Genomic DNA, 19665 nt, shown 5'->3' on the forward strand with positions numbered 1-19665 from the left:
ACACAGCTGAGTCCATACTCATGAGGACTGAGCCATAAGGTCCCCTTACTGCAGTTTCACAAGCTGCTTTGCTTCATCTGAGATGTGGTGGCTGCCTCTGGGCATGGCCAGTCTGAGTTGATTCAACTCAGGTTACCCAGCAGTGGAAGAGGGATGAATGATGTGAGACCAATTCACACCTGTATAAAGGAAAAGTTCACTGGTGCAAGGCACAAGACCACTCCAATATGCCAAAATTTTGGGATGGATCTGCCTATATCATCTCCTCACAGCGTCCTCTCCAAAGAGACCCAAAGGTCTTTATGAAAAATGAGGTCCAGAACAGAGATGAAGATAATTAATCAAGAGTGAGCAGAAGACAGAGAAGAAAAAGGTTGATGTCTCATTCTCTTGGTGCCCACCAAGTCCTGGCAGGCAGGTCTCCCCTCCACAGCTGGGGTTAGTCAATGCAACCACTCCCCGTGTTGCAACAAACCCTGCCCAGCACCTGTCCCTAAAGTGACCCCCTATTCCTCTGAGTCCCATCAGCCTCTTCCTCCTCCTCCTCCTCCTTCTCCTTCCTGGCAGTTTCCCCTCTCTACCCTCTGGCTGCAAGTTCACCTTGCACTTGTTCTCCTCCCTCCACCTCTCCCTGCAAGGCTCCCACCAGACCCAAGCAATTCCTTTTTAAGAGGAACATAACACAACTATGAGCAAGGAAATAAAAATAATATCAGTAATAACCTAACATAATATTAGTCTGCAGCACACACCAACTGCTCAGCTGCTCCTCAGGGAGGCATCCTTTGCCCTGACCCTTCAGCGGCTGTTTTTTCTGCGGTCTCTAGCTCTTGGAGGTAAGAACCACACATTCGATTTAATTGGGAATAAATCACAAGGACTGTGAGTGCTACCAGGGAACCCCACATAACTTTTTCTCTCTCTGCTGGGCCCCTCTGATGTGCCAGGTTGGAAAGCAGTGGCTCTTGCAACTGCTAGTGCAAGTCTGAGCAATACTTACAGCTGATTGTAATTCCAAGCTCTACACCTCTTTTCTTGGGCAATTTAACGTGGAAAGTGCCGCTGCTGGGTATGACAGACTCTATAAAGCCAAAAACAGACATAAAGAAAACAGGAGAAAGGAGAGTTTTCAGTGGCGTGGATGGTTTCTTTGGAACCAGGAAAAACAAGCCCATCAAACTCAGCTTTATTGGTTCAAAAAAGATTGTTCTCTGAGGCCCCAAGGACTTCAGGTAAAGATGTGGATTCTCATTAAAAATACACGCTCTGAACATCAAGTGAAGTGCTCACATCACATTGTACTTCAGAGTTGAAGAAGCTTTGTCAATGTAAAAGAAAGTTGTTTTTTTTTTTTTTTTTTTTTTCTTCCAAATACAAAGCTGCACTTTTGCTCCAGCCAATTGCTTCAGCTCCCTCCTTTCCTCAAGGCCATAGATTAATACAAATATTATACATATTAATGGTAAAATGTTTAAAGAGCAGTTGGCCAATTCATCTACTCGCTAAGCTTACCTCAGCCAAGTGGTGAGAAGGCGGCATTTATGGAAGGATCAGAGGAAGGGCCCTCTGTCTTAATGCACATTAGAGAACAACAAAAAAATGGGAAAGATCCTCCTCACAGGGTCTTTTTCAGTCTTGCCTAAGCTCTAGCAAAAAGCTGATATATTTTTGATATAACTTCCCTCCTACAGGTTAGCAAAGGCACGGGTAGAGTCTGGCAGGTGGTGAGGAGCAGCAAGTCCTTGGCAACTTACCTGCAACATCAAATTCAATTTCCAGCACCACTTTGTTCGTGAGCGCAGCATCCCGCAAAAGCTGATTAGCTTCCTCCATAGTCCCATCCTCAGTCGCAATGCCGTTGATAGAAAGGACTCGGTCTCCTACCTGCAGCAGCCCACACCTGCAGTCCGTATTGGGAAAAGAGGGAAAGGGGACAAGGAGGCAGGGAAGAAGGAGGAAGGGAGGAAAGAAACAACCCCACAGCCAGCCATGAGTTACTTTTGCCAAACAAATCTGTTAGAAGACACACAGAGTACTGACAAATCCTGCAGAAGCGGCCTCAAAGACATGATAACTCATTTTGTAATGTGCATCCCAGGGCCAGGAGCCCCTGGAAGGTCACAAGGCAGTAAACCCTTGTGGTTTGCTCAAGCTCAAACATACTTCACTCTCAAACAATATATATGTATTTCTTTTATTTCCTGCAAATTCCAGGGAAAAAAAGAAAACCTTCCCCTCCTAAAAGTCAACACCATGGCAAAGACATGCGAGTGATGAATTGCAAGGACATGAGCCCTCCTACCCTATTTAATAGTATGCATCTCTCTCCATGTGCCTGCACCCGCTGGAAACCAAACTAATGGCACTGAAAATTGCACGGAGTCCTCTGCTTAATACATGGCTAATACTGAAGCTACAATCCAATGAACTCACTGAAACATCTCAGCAAATTGGATAATCATTTATCCCTTGTAATTGCATTTCTGGAAGCCAAATGTACATTGATACTGTTTAACTGCCCTGAAAGGCCAATATTATTCTGATGTGATAGCCCTCCAATATAACTACAACTGGCACTTTGGGCTTTTTGGTTTAGACCCACTTTCTCAAAGAGCATAGATGTGCAGGTTTTTTCACTTTGGAAGTAGAATAATGACAGCAAGGCTATATTGGAGATGTACTGCTACAGCGGGGTTTGCCTCTTGAGACTCTTCTGTATTTATAAGAAATGTTTGTTCACACATGAACCACTACGTTCGCTAACCAATCTCTATTCTTTTTTTTTTTTTTTTTTTTTAAATGTCCTATGACCCCAGCAAGACAACCCTGCACATTACCTGCCATAGCTGATCTGCACAAACCCATGGCTCTACAAAGACAGGAGCGTGGTGTTCCACATCACTGGCCATGGGCAATAGGTTGCCCATCCTCCTTGTTCTCCACTCTCTTCATCAGTTGTTTGCTATAACCACATCTGTTCAATTTTCCACTCGGCACCTGTCTGTAAGGCCATCCACTGGAGCAGAGCTTGGGAGAGCGCTCATCCATCACTAACATAAGCTACAGCGTGGTTTCCAAAATAGACTCAAGAGTAATGGGAACAAGTCTAAGGTTCACCTCTACATTTGGTGTTGTTTTACCATGAAGGCATCAGCTAGCCTGTTTTAAGCCTCTGTCAGATAATCTTTATTCCCCTGCTGCTTAATGATCAACCACATCCTTTGCCCTGACCTTTCTAGAAGCCAGCTTCCACTGATATTTCATGCAAGACAGCTTGTTTTTTTTTTTCTATCTTTGTTGTTGTTGTTGTTGTTGTTGTTGTTGTTGTTGTTTTTACTAATCCTCCCAGCCTCTCTTCCTCACTCACACCCGATTCAGTTGTAAGAACATGGTACTGAGGCTTGTAGGCACACAAAGGCAGTGGGTACTGGTTGTACTGGTCACCTCCAAACAGCAGGAAAGTCCAAGAAAACACACACACATCCAAATCTGAGAAAAATGCACAAGCACAACAGTTTTTGTCTGTGGCCCATCAAAGGCTGAGATATGACAAAGTTTGGAGAGAGCCTAGGGAGGTTATTTTACCAGTAGCAAGGGATTAAACGTGCAGTATATTTGCTCCGGTGCCTGAGTTCATGGCATTCATGGAAAACAGCTGCCTATCTTAAGAGATGTAAATTCAGAAGTGTTTGTTCAAGGAGACTTGGATTAGGACAGACAAGTCCATGGAGTATAAATGAATACACCCTTGTGAACAGATTACATTGTTTAATTACAGTCCTTTACTGGACTTGTGGCTATGTGCAGCTACATAACTACGTTTGGAAATACCAGCTTTTAAATCTGAAGATGGCAAGGAGTACAACAGAGAGGTCTCCTTCAGCACTGAGAGCTTTATTGTTCTGTCCACTGTGCACCTTTTAGAAAGGAAGGGTCAACACAGAGATCACTTCAGCATTTCGAGGTACCACAGGGACACATCCTCTTTCAGTACTGCTGTTTCAGCCACAAGGACTAGGAGGCCATGGGATTCTTTCACACAGCCAACATTTGCCACCTTTTCCAGAGTTGCCCCTTCACAAAACAACCATTTCCTGTGCTTCTTCATTCAGGGTAAATTTGCCATGGTGTTTTACAGCCAATAGCTCTGTTTGGTCGGAAGCATTTTATTTCATCTAATATTAGCCTCGGTTGATCATGGCAGTTTAAACCCCAGTCTTGCAGGTTTATAAAAGTTTGTGGAGTGAAGCCACAACCTCCTACCTCTAACCACAAGGGTGAGGAGACCTGATGTGCCTCTTTAACTCTTCAGAACGATTTCACCAACATCGGTTTCCAACTGCCATGTGCCCTTGCAATGGGAGCAGGGCCCTGCGAGCCAAGGCTCCTGCAGACCTCTCTTTGACTCTGCTAAGGGAACCCGCATGAAGTTTTCAGAGGGCTTTCCCAAAGAGTACATGCATCTCAGAGATGCACAGTCTAACTTTACAGCTCACAAAGTACCTTGAGATCATGGGAGGAGAAGTGATTAAAAATCAGAGAACAGGAGTTCAAGCATCTCAAAGAGTGAAAGAGCCCTATGGATGTTTTGAAGTCCATGACAGGAAGGTTTCCTTCAGGTTGCAGAGATTTGTATTTTGTCTTGACTCATTCCTTGGGCTTAAAGACAGCAGTGGAACAGTGGAGGTGTCTGCTAGACACAGAGCAGTGCGAACTCAAGCCTTGGACTGGGTATGTGCTGAACACCTCACTTGTCATCAGCATCTGTGCAGTCACTACAGCTGTGGAGCGAGCAGCAGCAGCAGCACCACAGCCACATTGCTGGCTGCAGAAACCAACGTGTCATGCCCTTACACGCCCCCGAGTTGACCTGCACGGCTCAAATGCACACATCTGTGCATGTACATGGCTGGGTGGGTCACAGCCCCCAAAAGATCAAAGCTGTGCTTTGATGACAGCATCAGCCAGCTGCTGAACTTTCCTTTTGCAAACTCTTCATCCTCAAAATCCAGAAACATAATGATCAAACAATTGTGTCTGAGCAGAGCCAGAAAACATGTACCACAGCAGGAAGCAGGATTTTGGTTACCGGGGTGGAGAAGCCAGATACTCTCCCATTGCTCTCAATGACAGCTGAGGGAGGACGGACTAAAAAGCTGCTTGTTTCAAAGGCAGCCAAGAAGGGATGTCAGGTTTCTTCCTATTTGACCCTCTCTGCTGATAACAGGGGCTGAACCACTGCCTCATTTTGAGCCTAAAGGCTTCATCTTGCATCCAGGAAAAAAAACAAGGGGTGGGGTGGGAATGGCTGTTAGAGACTGTTGTCTGTAAAACAAATCACAAGTCAGGGAGATGTCAGCTTTTGCTTCAAACTGCCTGTTGCAAGCTAAAATGAAGCAGATAATAAATGCGAGGCAAACAACTTCCCTGAAAAGAGGGTGACACTGTCCTCACCAGTACTGCTCAAATTTGCTAAACACCTGAGAGGCAGCTCCTCCAGGCAAGACAGATGGGCAAAGCAATTGCAGATCATGTCCTGTGCACAGCAGATCGAGATTTGCAGGCTTTGCACAAGAGTGTGTGAACGTGCATGACAGAGCAGTTGGCCAAGTCCCTCTACCCCTGCTGCTCACCCACTTTTGCAAAGGGCAACAACTGCAGCCCAAGAAAGCAGAGTCCAGCAGCCTCAATTGAGAGCCTAACTCGGGAAAGGGGAGAAAAATGGCCCCAATGCCTTGAGCTGTGGTTACAGCAGAACCTGAAGATTTTCCCGTGTAGGCAGGGGAAAAGGTATCTAGCAAGGATGGAGCAAACAAGCTCTGTGGGATAGTAAGAAACAAAAAATGAAATGAAAACACCAAAGTGCCTTTTTCACCTCCCTGCAAACCCAGTACACTTATTACTTCAAGGTAGGGAGCAAAAACAATGTTTCCCTGCCAGCTAGGAAGAGCAGCACAGTCTAGGAAAAGAAGAAATACAGTGCAGTGATTTAATCCCCAAATCAAATCCACGCTGCAGACGCAGAGAGGATTGCTCCCTGCCACCAGAAAGCAGAGGGCGGCAACCAAGAGAGCGCGAATCCTGCTGGGTGGGAGCGGCGAGGGAGAGCAGAGTGTGTGGCATGTTAGAGCCAGGCAAGACCGCACCACCAGTCTTTGCTTTCACTCCAGGCTTGGCAAGAGGATAAAGCAAAGCCAGGCAGATTTCAGCACATCTCCCTCCTCCCGGGGGACGACAGGCTTTGTTGCTGCCTGATTTATAAAAGGACTTTGGTGCTTTGCAGTGTGAGCCAAGTTCACCCTGGTAATAGAGGATTAAAAAAGAGCAAAATGCCACCACTTTGCTTTTTAGACTTTGTTTGCAAACAAACAAAAGCATAAAAGGCTTTTGAAATCGCTCTTAACCTGCCTTGCTTGGGACAGCACATTTTCCTATTCCAGCCCCTTGCCCCTGTCCTCCCAGCCCGGCCTAGCACACACTCCAGTGCCAGGCACTCGTGCTCCTCCCTGCCTCTGCATCAACCACCTGGAGACACACGCAGAGACAGGACGGCACAGTAAGAGCTTGCATTTGCAAAAGGAAACACCAGTCCCATGCTGGGACTTGATCCATTCAGCAAGAGAAGCATCATTATAGGGCATCTACTCTGTAGCGCTCAGGCACTCGAGCAGACTTTAAACCCAGCCAGAAAAGGTTTTGGAAGAAGTTTAAGCAGAGCTCCCATGCTGAGGCTTGGCCACTGCAGAATTCATTGCTCTCTGTTTCCACAGGGGTCACACAGAGCAGTCAGTTAATGCTGCTCCTCCACTCTGCTCTTTTCCCAGCATTATTGAGCCAAAAGCAGAAGTGCTTAAATGCACCACAACCTGCCCCTCAAACAGAGCCCTCCTCAGTGGTTCAAAACTTTTAGGTCAATTTATAGAGCTGGGCTCTGCCACAACGGAACCAGGCAGAAAGCACTTTCCAGGGTACAGTTTGTGTATGTTTTTCCTCTTTCTGCAACCAGACAAAATCTTTATCTTTCAATGAGAAAGAAAAGGAGAAAGAATAAGAAAAATAAAAAGAAATAAAAGGAACGGGAATGGCGCTCTCACACAGACACACGCTCCCTTCCTCCTCCTCCCAGAACAGCCGTAGCCTGGTGCCAAGACGTTCACCTGGGATGCGAGGGAGGCCGCGGTCAGCCGACGAGTGCAGAAATGGCAGTGACAGTAAACCATGCCCAGTGAAGAATGGGAGATATTACAAGGATGATAGTAAATATCTAAATGAGCCTCTGAGGAGAGAAAACAAACCAAACCATGAAATGGTCAGCAGCAGCACCATCAGCATCCAAGGGCAAGGTCTCTAACCTCTCTGCCGGGCTGTCAGGCTCAATAAAACGGACGAGAGGTGGGGAGGACAGGGTTTCGGTAGCAAAGATGCCTCCCTGGAGCTGAAGTCCGAAGCCATTCAAAGGGTCTCCCCTGAGCACCACCTCCGTCATCTCTGTGTGGACTATCTGCCCACCAGGACCCACCGTGCTGGAGGCCAGCGACACTGTGAGGAAGAGAGAGGCAGAAGGTCAGGGTAGCCAAGTCAAGGTCACAGACCTGGTTGTGGTGAGGATGGTGACCAAGGCTGAGGGAGGCTCTGGCAGTGCTGGGATGAGCTGTCCTACCCAGCTAACAGTCAGCAAGGGCAGTAAGGACAGCAAGGAGAGCACATGCACCCGTCCAACCCATCCCCAGCCCCTCACCACTCTTACATGAGCTCTTGTGCTCCTTCTTCTTCTGCCTCCTCCTCAGCATGGTGGTGCGGGGGCTCATGGGGTGGGAGCTGCGAGGTAGCGTGTTGGAGTTCTGGCAGGGGAAGCCCTGCACATTCATGGTGGGAGATGAGAAGTTGGCAGCCACCAGAGCTGGGGAAATACAGAGTGTGTTAAAGCATACACAATGAAATGTAGTGCTGGGTTCACCTAACAGATGTTAACCAAACTCTAATGGTTTCAGACTGGTTCTTTCTTCCCAGGGGTCAAGCTGAGGTGAGCCCATGTCCTGGGCTTGCAGCTCCAGAAGAGCAATCAGAAAGGGCTTGGGCTCAAGATGGGCACTACTCTCTGGTGTACAGAGACTCCAGTGACTGGCCATTGAGGCTACCAGGTGAAAAATGTGTCACTGATGCAGGGCAGCCAACAGCTGGTTGCACAATGGCACTGAAGAACCTTAAATGCATAGGAAGAGAAACCAGAGTTTGAACTTGCTGAGCAACTGGGCTCCCCTGCTCGCTTCCCATTACACAGCACAGTGTTTCCTGCCTGCCTCACTGCCCTAAGCCCAGAAACCTGGGGCTGAACAGAATCTGCTTCCTGCAAGAGATATGTTTACAAACAGATTTTGAAGCAGCCATAGTCCTTCTTCTACCATGCAGCGCAGCGCTAGGGCCGAGCTGGATGCCTTGGTGTACCACGTTCCTACATGTCATCAGGCTGCCCTTCTCGTCCCACAGTAACCCAGTTTTTCCCTTGCCCATATGAAAGCAGGGCACAGGGGTGTAGGATAAGGGGATGGGATCACGCCCAGCACAGTGCTCTCATTGCAGTTACCAGCTCTGTGCACGCAGAGCAGCAGAGCACTGATTTTGCACCAAATACTGATTTGCTCCTCAACATTGGGTCTCTGGAAAAAGACCCAGGTGACTGTGGAGGAAACACGTGACACCCCAGGCCACAGAGTCGGAGAGGCACAACACGAACACATGCAGGAATGGGGACAACACCATGCTCGGGGGTTACATTTGCAGTAATCCTGTCCGGACGTCTGGTTCCAGGTGGGCGTCTTGCAGTGCCCGGGGTGGTGGGTGTGACAGTAGTTGACGCAGGGGTCCCAGCAGTGGTGGTGGTCGCTCTTCTGCACCTTGACTGATGTCACCCAGGGGAGCGGAAATCACCACAGGCAGGGAGGAGAAGTGAGAGAAAGAAAAAGTAAGAAGCATAAAGCGGAGATTGTAGAACAGAGCCTCTTACTGGCTCCGAACACATCAGAGTGCAACCGTGGCGTGTCAAGCACCAGCAGCAAAAACGCATCCCCATGTAACCTCGTGACACTTGATGCGAAGTGGCAGATATCCACCCATTCCCCTTAAAAAACTCCGTGTCCTGAGCCAACGGCCTGACTAAGCTGTGCTGGCAGCACACAGATGTCATTACCATTTGCAGTCTGTTGTGCGACGTGCAGAAGCTGCCTCCAGCCACGAGTTTCCCACAGAGACCATCAGCGTTATCCGACAGCACCGGGGAAACCTCCTTGTGCTGTTCCCACCTTGCTGCCCTCCCAGGACAGCACTCAATGCCTTCCACACGTGCCTAGGAGTGCTCCAAGCACTTCTCTTGGCTTCAGCGTTTGGATGTTTAGCGGCTGCTCTTGGCTAGCAATCTGTCGCAGGGTGCACATATGGAAAGGGCGGACTGCAGCTTACCAGAACAAAAGGGATTTTATACGCTGCTGCTAACAGGCAATTACACAGGGCCACCAACACAGGAAGAGATGCCAACGCTATGGCAAACAGCAAATTAAAACATGGCACCAATGTGGCAGACTCTATTCAAGGCCACACAACAGCTTTAGCTGCAGTGTGGCATCCATCGCCCAGAAATCCCTTGTCCCAGGAACTGTAGCGTTGCGACACCAGGTCCCGATGCCACAAATCCCCTCTGATGTGCCTCAAACACTCCCCCAGGCACAGGCCCCTCTTCCCCTCTCACTGATTCTTCTTTTGCTCCTGGTACAGCACAGGGTAGATTCAGTTGTCCTTGCCCAGCAGCAATGGGTTTTCTCTCCTGAGCCCCTGCACCACACTGTCTGGATCAATTTTCTTCTATGAGGAACTGCTAGCTAATGAGCAAGATTGCAAGCATCTCTTTTGTTCAGCTGAGCAGGAACAGCATCCCACAGCAGAGTATCACAGCTCTTAACCTTGCAACAGCTGGCACTCTCCCAGCTGAGACCTCCTCCAGGCTCTGTGCTCTCCACACAGGTGGGAGCCCCGCCAGAGCTGGCACTACCAGAGCTTTCTGAGCATGCAGACCTGGGAGAGGGACTCAGCTTATCCAGTGTGTCTCTTCTAAAGGTCATCTGTTAGCATCTATAACACTAGAAATCCATTTTCTTATCTGAATCCTTTAGGTCAGGTTTTCTGACCAACATTTCAAAGTCTTGGCTCAACACTTAGTGATTTAGCACCTACTCTACAAAGCTCTTAGGATGTCCATTTCCAGCTCTGGGGTTTCTATTTTGTGGATTCAAAAGGAAATTCAGAGTCAGCAGGCTTTTAAAAACAAAAATCCAAAGAGCGAGTGTGGCTGCATCTAGACAAAAACAGAATTCCTAATACAATGAAATACTTTGAACACAAGTGACAGAGCTTATGGGCATATATACAAAACCATTTAATCCATTTACAGTAATTAAACCTCTCCCATTTGTCTCTTAAGTTCTTAGCCCATATCTGACACAACAGAAAGAGGCCTACAAAACTCAGATGTCAGTGCAGTGGCGGAAGAAAAGAGGTTTTGGACAATAATGGGATAAAAACCTACAACAGCCTTCCCCAAGCTTTCTGCACATCATCGGTGCCTGAGGAAAGCCACCCATCCCAGCACTGCTCCCAGGCACCATCCGCTCCCACTGATCGTGTGAGCACAGCGCAAACCTCCCACAAACTCTCCAAATGCCCCCAGCGCTGCAGAGAAAGCAGGCTCTGTTTGACAAATCCTGTGCTTCAGCATTAGACCGCAAGGACCATATTTTTTTCATGGCAGCTGCATCTTCAGATCTCTCTCCACTTCCTCAGTAACCAGCTTTTCATTGCACCAGAAGCCATATTCAAAAAACATCACAACGAGCCCCATGCAGGCACACGCTGGATGGACTCCATAATGCAAGTGCCAAGCAGGGACACCTCTGCTCTGTCTCTTCTCCTCAGCTGCTTTCCCTGGGCTTCTCTTTCCTGCCAATCATGACGGTTTGCTTTTGTATGGCCCGTTTTTCCTTACTGCCCTCATTTCCCTTAACTCAGAAAGAGCCTGTGGATTTGGCTTTCAGTGTCTGAAGCAGAAAGTAGAGTTTCTCCCAGAAAGTAGAGTCTCTCCTAACACAGATCATTAGCTGTGGTGTGGTTCCTTGGCTCCTCACCACAGACTGCACAATGCTCTGGCTGGTTACACTCCTAAAGAGCAGTGAGAGCTGCTCTTGCCCAAAGCGCTCCCTTTCCTGTCCCCACCACCTTTTCCATCCCCATCAGCACTGGTGAAGGTTTAAGCCCAAGCACTGGTGCTCACCTCTGCCTCCTAACATGTCGAAGAACAGCATCCTTCCCTTTGGTCCCTCATGTGTTAAAGAGTTTAACAAAAAGTGGGGAAAATCGTTACACCCCTTATTTATTCATCCTGGTGCGTTACAATTATTCTCACAAGTTTGCCTGCTGAATTTCTGCCACAGCAAACTGGCCTGATGTATGGAGGTACGGGTAAAAATGCCCTGAGCACACAGATCTGTCCTTCCACAGATCCTCCTCCTGTGCTGCTGCTGAATGCATATATTCATTCTATATTCTGAAAGGAGATTAGGACCAGGGCACTAATGGAAGAAGGAGAATAGTTCATTTTAACAGCCATTGAAAAAAGATTATAGCTTTCCATTTTTTCTTGAGCACAAAGGTCAAGTCATCTGTCCCCTTTGTTAAATGACTTTAATTCTGCACAAATTGGACTGGACGTGCAAGAGATTTATTTCTAGACATGGAGATGTTATTAGAGTTTATGTTTCGCTGCATCACGTTAAAGAAGACAACACAGATAATTTCTTCTTTCACCAAACCTCCCTAGAAGAGAACAGAAAAATGAATTGGGCCCAGGGCTCCTGTGCACTAAGATTATTAAAATGCACATTCCTAAGAAAGAAGTGACTAAAAACGGTTGCAAAAGGGGCTGGTACTGAACCAGCTGAGTTACGAGAGGCCCAATGTAAACTGTAACAAAACTGCAGGCAGCAATTGCAAGAAATCTTATAGTGAGGCTGATTTCACAAATATATACAGGAGAGCCTGACTCAGCCTCTCACATGGAAGAAGAAACTAAAGGTAGGCAATAAGAATGCTCACAGGACAAATTCCTAACATCTGAAATTTACAGGTATTTACAGTTTGATGAGCAAGATTTTTTTCTAGTATTTCTTCAGAGAGAAGAAAAAAACAGCAGCCACTCTGGATGCCTTCACTCTGTCCCTGGCTGCTCAGAAACAGCTGTCATTCAAACAGGCTGGGCCAGAAAATGAACATGTGTGCTTCAGCTTTATTTCCTACAGAAGCCCAGCAGAACGCTGCATAGCTGCTGACATGTCTTTTACAAAGCTTTACCAGGCACCAGCAGATGAAAGCTGAGCTTGGAAATACATTTGCCAGCACCAAAGTTGTCTTCCTCCCTCTCCATTAAAGTCTCTTATCCAAAGTACTAAGAAAGTGGCAGCACTGCAAAACGTTGGGATTCCCAACTCCAATTTTCCCATTCAAGCACAGATGTTATCTTTTTTTTTTCTCTATTCACATCCTTGAGGAACGCTATCTAGTCACTTGCATTTCATTAAACACCATTTTTTCCTTCCCAGATGTCTCTCTTCCCAGATGTCTGTTGCGAGCATCCAAAAGCAGTGAGAACCACAGTAGGGACTTCGAGAGAGTTTTGAGGACAACCAACAATGTTTGCCCAGAGGACATACCTGTTTCTGGAGGCTTCAAAGGCAGCCTGCTTTGGTGAACAGGTAATATCTCCAACTTGACGTTTTCTGAAGTGGCAGCTAAAAGCTGAGTTGCCTCTAATAAGGAGCAGTGCTCTGTGCTCGTGCCATCAATGGAGAGAATATGGTCACCAACATGCAATGCGCCACATCTGCAAAGGAAACAGCAAGAGAGGTAATTATACACGTGGCCAAAATCCATGTCCTTGTAGCTGGAAGCAGAAACATACAAAACCCAGCTGTTTTGCTTCAAATTATTTCTTTCCATATCTCATTTTTGACTTTCAACTTGAAGGTTCAAGTGTTGACAGAAACATCAACTGAGATGGTTCAAGTCTGGCTGCTGGTGTTTTGGGAAAGATCTTTCAAGTTTTTACTAGTCACAGCAACTCTGGACGGCTGGGTGTTCACCCAGCAGTGTGGTGTGCCAGCAGTTTAGAGAGATGACTACCAAGGTGACAAGCTGACTTGCACATCAGGAAAAGGCTCCAACCAGAAATTTCCACAGTAGGTGCCTGCCATTCCACAGCTCCAGGGCACTCAGGTTGGAGGTTTTGGAACAGAGCTCAGCTTCCATGTGCACTGAATTACATTTTTTCCTGGTGAGGAGTGTCCACTGGTGTTAGCTCAGTTATTTTTAGCATGCTTGGTGGTAAGAACATGTGGGCATGGCCAATTCAAGGAGAGGCAGAGAAGAACAGTATATAACTAACAAGATGACAAGAAAGCAGTGGAGAAGGGAAAAGGAGAAATGGAGCAGCCTGGTCAGATCTTTACCTGTCCACCACGCTGGCCGGCTTGATCTTATCAATGACAATGACCTGCTTGTTCCGATGCGTGGTTGTCGTCAACGTGATCCCTAGAGTAGATCCTGGAGTCTTTGCTATTTCAACCAGTAGAGGACCCGACGCATTTGCTACAGTATCTGCAAAACAAGGGAGTATCTGAAGTAACTTCTCCTACAGACTTTTCCTGTACTAAATGCAGAAGCAGAGAGGGGTTTTGGCCAATTGTGCTGACCTGACTTGAGCATCAATAGATCTGTAGCTGGGACATCCTACACCCCCACAACTCAGCACCACATGGTTAATTAACAAGGAAAGCCTAAAGAGGACCCACAGGAAAGCTGGAGAGGGACTCTTTGTCAGGGAGTGTAGTGATAGGACAAGGAGTAATGGTTTTAAACTGTAAGGGCAGATTTAGATTAGGTATTAGGAAGAAATTCTTTACTATGAGGGTGGTGAGGCACCAGAGAAGCTGTAGATGCCCCATCCATGGAAGTGTTTAAGGACAGATTGGATGGGGCTTTAAGCAGCCTGGTCTGGTGGAAGGTGTCCGTGCCCATGGCAGTGTGCTTGGAATCAGATGATCTTTCGGGTCCCTTCCAACCAAAACCATTCTACGATTCTGTGATTTTATGATATTACAACAATTCACACATGGAAACAACTCTCCTGCCTCAGCACAAGCCGGCAACTCCTGGGTGCTCCAGCACCAGCTCAGGAATATCGCTGCAGCTGCTTGTTTCAGTTCCACTAGTGTGGCTCTGGGAGCAGAGACACAGAGCTTCCTACCCGCATGCTTACAACAGCCTTCTCTCCCCCATCAGACAATACAGGGGCAGCTCATGTTTAAACGATTCATTGCAGCAATAAGCTTAATGCATGCTGTGAGTGAGACTATGAAACTCCTACGGAACTGCACCTGTTAGCATCTGCTTCAAAGGAATGGCTGGCAGAGCCCTCGGAGAGCTTGATGCCTCCTCCTCAGCCCTTAATTATTCATGGTGAGGCTTTCCTCTTCCAAAGCTATACTCCACTGAAAATGCTGATGCTACTCGGCTCCAAAATTTGATGCATGGCCCATTCTTGTTCTTTGATAAATGGGAATATTGATGCAGATCTTGGGAGCTAAGCTACAGGAAGGTCTTTCATGAGATTTGTTCAAGATGCTAAGTCTCTATAGACAGAATTTTCCCTTGTGTAGGGATCAGCCAGGCTCTGATCTACTCACAGCACCCTTTTTCCTGGGGGAGGATGGAGCAGGACCAAGCCACGTTTAAGATTCTACAAGGCTTCAAATAAAACACTGTATATTCTCTGCTGAAAAGGACCATCAGAGAGACCTGCAGGCCCTGGCAAAAAGCATAGCCCCAGCTCAATCCAAAGCATACAGAGCACCCAAGCGAAGGCTGTGGAAGTTGCACCTAAGCCTCCGTTAGCAAAAGAAACACCAAGAGACCAAGGATCTCCTCCAACAGCAGGTATCAGCTATACGATGGCTTTGCAGCCCATGAGTGTCCAGCATACATCTTCCAAAAAGGGATTTACTGATGTGCATATATTCCTCCAGCTGAAGAGAAGGAGATAGTAAAAACAGCCATGGAAACAGCTTGCTGGGATGTCAGATTTCTGTTTCTCCACAAGAAAAACACCTGCTCCTCTTGGTTTCACCAGTGTCCAAGCTTCTCGGCTTTGCCAAGTGTTTCCCAGGAGAGTCTCAGCACAGTGGTGAGAGGAAAGGGCCACGGGCACCTCCTCCCATGGCAGGACCCAGCTTTCAGTAACACTCCAGGAAATCACAGTCATTCCTCCAGCCCATGGTCCTTCCTGCCCCTGTGCAGCACGGCCACCCTGCTGTCCCCTTAGCTCCCATCTCCAGTGGCATAGACCAGGATTGTTCCAAATACATTTTATAGAGGCATTTGTTGAGGAAATACCAGCCAAGCCTCTATTAATTATTCTAGGGAAAGATTTGGCTCAAATCAAAGGTCAGGAGTCTGCAATTTAGCAATATTTGTGAGGCATGATTAACACGGGGCTATTACACCCAAGCTAATTTGAACAGAAATGCTGAGAGGACAGGACAGGGCAGGCCAGGCAGCAACCTTCCTGCAGGGAGGCAATCCCATTGCTGCTTCGGCCCCATGAGGCATCCCTGCTCCACCAGGCACATCCGCAACCTCCCCCTGCATCCGTGGAAAAAGCAACCACAGCTCTCCTGGGTTTCAGAGCAAATCTCACCTTACTAAAGCAAATCTCACCTTTCTCGCCAGCCCAGAGGCTGAGCAGTTCTTTGGAGGCTGAGAACCGACGAGGTGTTCAGCTCACATGATGCTCAGCACATACCAAGGGCCAAATGCCACACCAGTACAGAATGAGCGTCACTGAGGCCAGCAACACCGAGCTGAATAAGGACACAGCAGCTCGCTTCATTTCTCTAGGGCTTTGTTACCAAGGAACAGAAGAAAAAACATACACGTATGCTGTTTTGTGTGTCCGTGCTCATTGTCATGTAAGGGTTTGAAGGTGTTTGTGCTGTTTTACTGTTGGGAAACTGAGGCACAACTGTGACACAACTTGTGCCAAAAAATTCTTTTTTAGTGGATAGCCTGAAGGCTTGTTCAATAGGAAACAGAAAGGGATCCCACTGCAATTCCCCTTTGCTGGATAAAAGATGCTACACCTCCTGACACTGAGGTGTAAGCACGTACACTATCCTCATCCACCTTCAGAAAAATGCTTTTAGTAATCAAATAAACCCTTGTTCTCCACCTTTTTGAAGACATCTTCCTTTCAGATGGCGTTGATTAAATTAATAGGATAAATAAATGGGACGGGACCCTGTTAAAATTCAGCATCAGCAGCTCTGGCCCAAAGTCAGTCCCAAAAGCCCAGCTAACATCTGACCCCAAATCCTGCCTGCATCTTTCCTTCTGAAACCAAACTCCATCCGTTTCAAAACACTTGGGGAAATTCAGCAGCCACCAGGTGACTCGCTGCAGACCTAATGAACCCTAACCCTTTCCAACAAAACAGAAAGAGGAAACCTTGCTCAAGTACAGCAGATCCCATTGCCCTGTCCACTTGGCTGACCCCTGGTCTCAGGAGGACACAAAGGGCTGTGCAAAACCCACTCACACCCATACGCTTGAGGAGTACTCATCCATCTCATGGTGGATACAAGGGAGGCAGAGTCTGCTCCAGGTGGTCAAACACCCCAGTGCTGAAGGTACAGGTGAGCTGGTTTTCCCACTGGTCAAAGACTGGGGGTTGGCAGCTGTTTTCTTAGCGATCGTTCTCTCAAAAGCTTATTTTTAAGGGAATAATTAAAGAGAGGGAGGAGAGGACCCAGCAAATCTCTGCTCATTCATCCTCTCTAGCAGAGAGCTTACCCCTCCATGACTCAACCCTCCCGGCTTGCAGCCCAGTGCCTTGTGTCATGGCACACACAGCTTATTTACAGAATAAGTATTCAAATGCCACCCGTTTCTGGCTGATCAGTTTGTTGGATTTTTGTGTGTGTTATTTTTACCCTTTTTTAAAAGGCCCACAAGATAGAGCATCACCACAGGAAAGCATCTGTTTATTGCAATGTTTATCTGGCATCAGCAAAAGGCAGAGACTTTCCCCATGCCCAAGGGAGGTGCGTGCCCAGTTTGCGCTCCTTTAAAATGGAAATGGCAGATTAATTTAATTCCTTCAGTGGCCTTGAAAAATCTCGGCCAATTTGACTGAAAGCCTGCTGCAGCCCCGTCCTACGCTGGCCTCCCTGGTGGAAGCCAGCAGCTGAGGGATGCTTGGCGGTGGTGGCGAGCAGCTGCCGCAGCCCGCGCACCAAGAGTTCCACGCAGCTCATCCTCAGCGCACAATTTGGGCAGGGAAACCACACTGCCGGCTGGGGAATGCCATGATTCAACACTCCCCCGCAGCAGCCTTGGTCTCTCACCAAGCACAGATGTGGCAAAATAACTTTCCTTCCTTGAGGGTCAGTCCCAGTTCTTTTAATGAATCAAGCAAACGGCATGGCCACATGCTCCCCAGGCCCCTTCACCAAGAGCTAGTTTTCAAAATGGGAACAGGGCTGCCAAGGGGGAAGCCTCACCCCACCAGTGTGTTTTAAAAGACCGCCAGCAGAGCTGTTACTTTTCTCCCCAAATCACAGAGCACACCTTGGCAGGCGATGGGCTACGCGAGGGAGGGATGCCAAAAAACATTAGTACAACTAAGAGCTTGGTTGTCACTCCCTGGGCAGAAGATTTATTTTACCGTGTGGTTTCTTCATCCCATTTAAAAGTGCAAGTCCCCAGCATCCTCACCGCCTCCCTTACCATGCACAGAATCAGGTAGTGCTTTCCCTCAGCTCTCCTCAAAGCTCAGGTCCCAGGCACGTGCTGCACCCACCACAGCTAGCACATCTTGTTCATCATCAGTTCAGCTAAATGCGGTGCTCCCTTCAGGCTACTAGTGTCCCCACACTGCTTCCAGCACCAGATTTTCCCTTCTCTCATCATCTTCCCTTGGTTGCTAAAGAGAACATCTGTAATATTTGTGATTTGGGGACAAAGCACTTGTCCTGCTGCAGTTATTAGCAGTTGCCTTGGCAAAGCTGCCTGCAGAGATTGTTTTAAGCTATGTGTTCTGCATCATCTTGCCTTTAAAGAAAGCATCCCCTTTATGGGGATGGGGAGAAGCAATCTATGAAGAAATTAACTAAAAAGGGGCTGGTTTTATACCTTCTTGGGATGTAACTAGTCGTGGCCCACTGTATAGCAACACAAGAGGGAGAAGCACTTCACAGAACCTGACGTTGCTTGTGTTCAGCTTCAGGTGGGAGAGTTTCTCAAGAAATACTGAACACTTTCATGACTATCTTTTGCTCCAAGGCAGGATCTAATATAGTCAACTTTCTGCAACATTTGCACCAGGGGACCATACAAACAAGAAAACCCCCCAAAGACCATTTCCCACACACCACTAAATGTTTGCTTCTGTTCAGACTGCAAAGCTCCGTGCAGAATCCCTCCCCAGCTCTGCCTGTCCCACATCCCGGACAGGACAGCCCTTACTGACCTCTGCAGAGCTACCACAATCAAAATCTTTGAAAAAGGTAGAAAATAGGATTTGGGTAGTTTCTGTTTTCCATAATTTAAGAGTTTCCTCGTTTTCTTGAATGCCAGCCAACCTCTAAAGAGCAGCTGCTCCCGTAACATGGCAGAAGCCAGGCAGCAGGCAGGTAACTGTGGAGCCATCAGGTTTTCCTTCCAGCTGTCCCAGCAGGGTGCGTGTCTGTGTGACACACAGCTGCCCAGTTCCTGGCGGCCTCCCTCCCCAGAGGAGACAGCTCAGTACACCCATGCTTGGGGAGTTTGTACTGAATGGAAGGGTAGTTTGTGGGAAGGAGACAGAGAAGGAAGCAGAAAGTCCTCAGGGCTTGCAAGAGTTCGCTTATTCTGGAGCAACCCTCTCACATGTTGCCTGGAACAAGTTCTGGTGTTCTCAGCTCTCTTTGCTTGGCAGTGGGGTGGCATTAAACTCTCTCAGCTACAGATCCTTTCGATTTCCTTCCTCACTGGTAATCAGAAAATAACCTGATTTGACTCCTGTTTCACACTGGATCCCAGGCTCAGACGTGCTGGACTGGTTTGCGAGATTTGCAGAAGAGACTCCAAACTGATCCAGCCTGTGGCTCCTGTACAAGCAGAAGCCCCTCTGGAGACGTATACACAACATCAAAATCAAACACACAGCTCAGTGAGCTTCCAGAGCCAGCACAGCTTCAGACTCTGTAGTAACCTTAAACTCATTAACGACACTCCCTGCAGTAACAGCTGTGTGTCACAAAGCCAGCTCAAAACGACTTTACAGTAGCTAATAATAAATCCTTTCCCTGAGCTTGAAACTGAAAACCAAATGAAAAAAAATAAAAAATAAAATAAAAACAACACTCAAACGTGGTATCTGCTGTGTGGATCATTTTTAGAAATACCCATCCTCTGCCCTCCGGTAAGTTCTGTCTTCTTTGGGGTCAATCAGTTGGACACTCCTTGTTTATTTCAAAAGCAGATCTGAACTGAAAGTTCTAAGAAAGGGAACAGCTCTAGAATTAAACAGGG

General features: G+C 47.5%; 1 protein-coding gene across 13 annotated transcripts in view; it reads right to left on the reverse strand.

Annotated features, from left to right (window-relative positions):
• GRIP2 (glutamate receptor interacting protein 2) overlaps positions 1-19665 on the reverse strand; it is a 248943-nt gene that overhangs the window by 29896 nt on the left and 199382 nt on the right. For 12 of the 13 annotated variants that reach the window (XR_004754117.1, XM_035337745.1, XM_035337747.1 and 9 more), the window contains 7 exons: positions 13548-13695; positions 12753-12922; positions 8774-8899; positions 7748-7900; positions 7296-7539; positions 1755-1900; positions 1001-1081 (listed from right to left, as the gene is read on the reverse strand). Coding sequence is in view for 12 of the 13 variants with exons in the window: in XM_035337745.1 (XP_035193636.1) it covers positions 1001-1081; positions 1755-1900; positions 7296-7539; positions 7748-7900; positions 8774-8899; positions 12753-12922; positions 13548-13695 (1068 nt within the window). In the remaining variant the exon portion in view is untranslated. The remainder of the gene's footprint in view (positions 1-1000; positions 1082-1754; positions 1901-7295; positions 7540-7747; positions 7901-8773; positions 8900-12752; positions 12923-13547; positions 13696-19665) is intronic. The other variant, XM_035337752.1, reaches the window with a different exon arrangement.

Source organism: Oxyura jamaicensis, chromosome 12 (assembly GCF_011077185.1).
Source record: "Oxyura jamaicensis isolate SHBP4307 breed ruddy duck chromosome 12, BPBGC_Ojam_1.0, whole genome shotgun sequence".
Lineage (NCBI taxonomy): Eukaryota > Metazoa > Chordata > Aves > Anseriformes > Anatidae > Oxyura > Oxyura jamaicensis.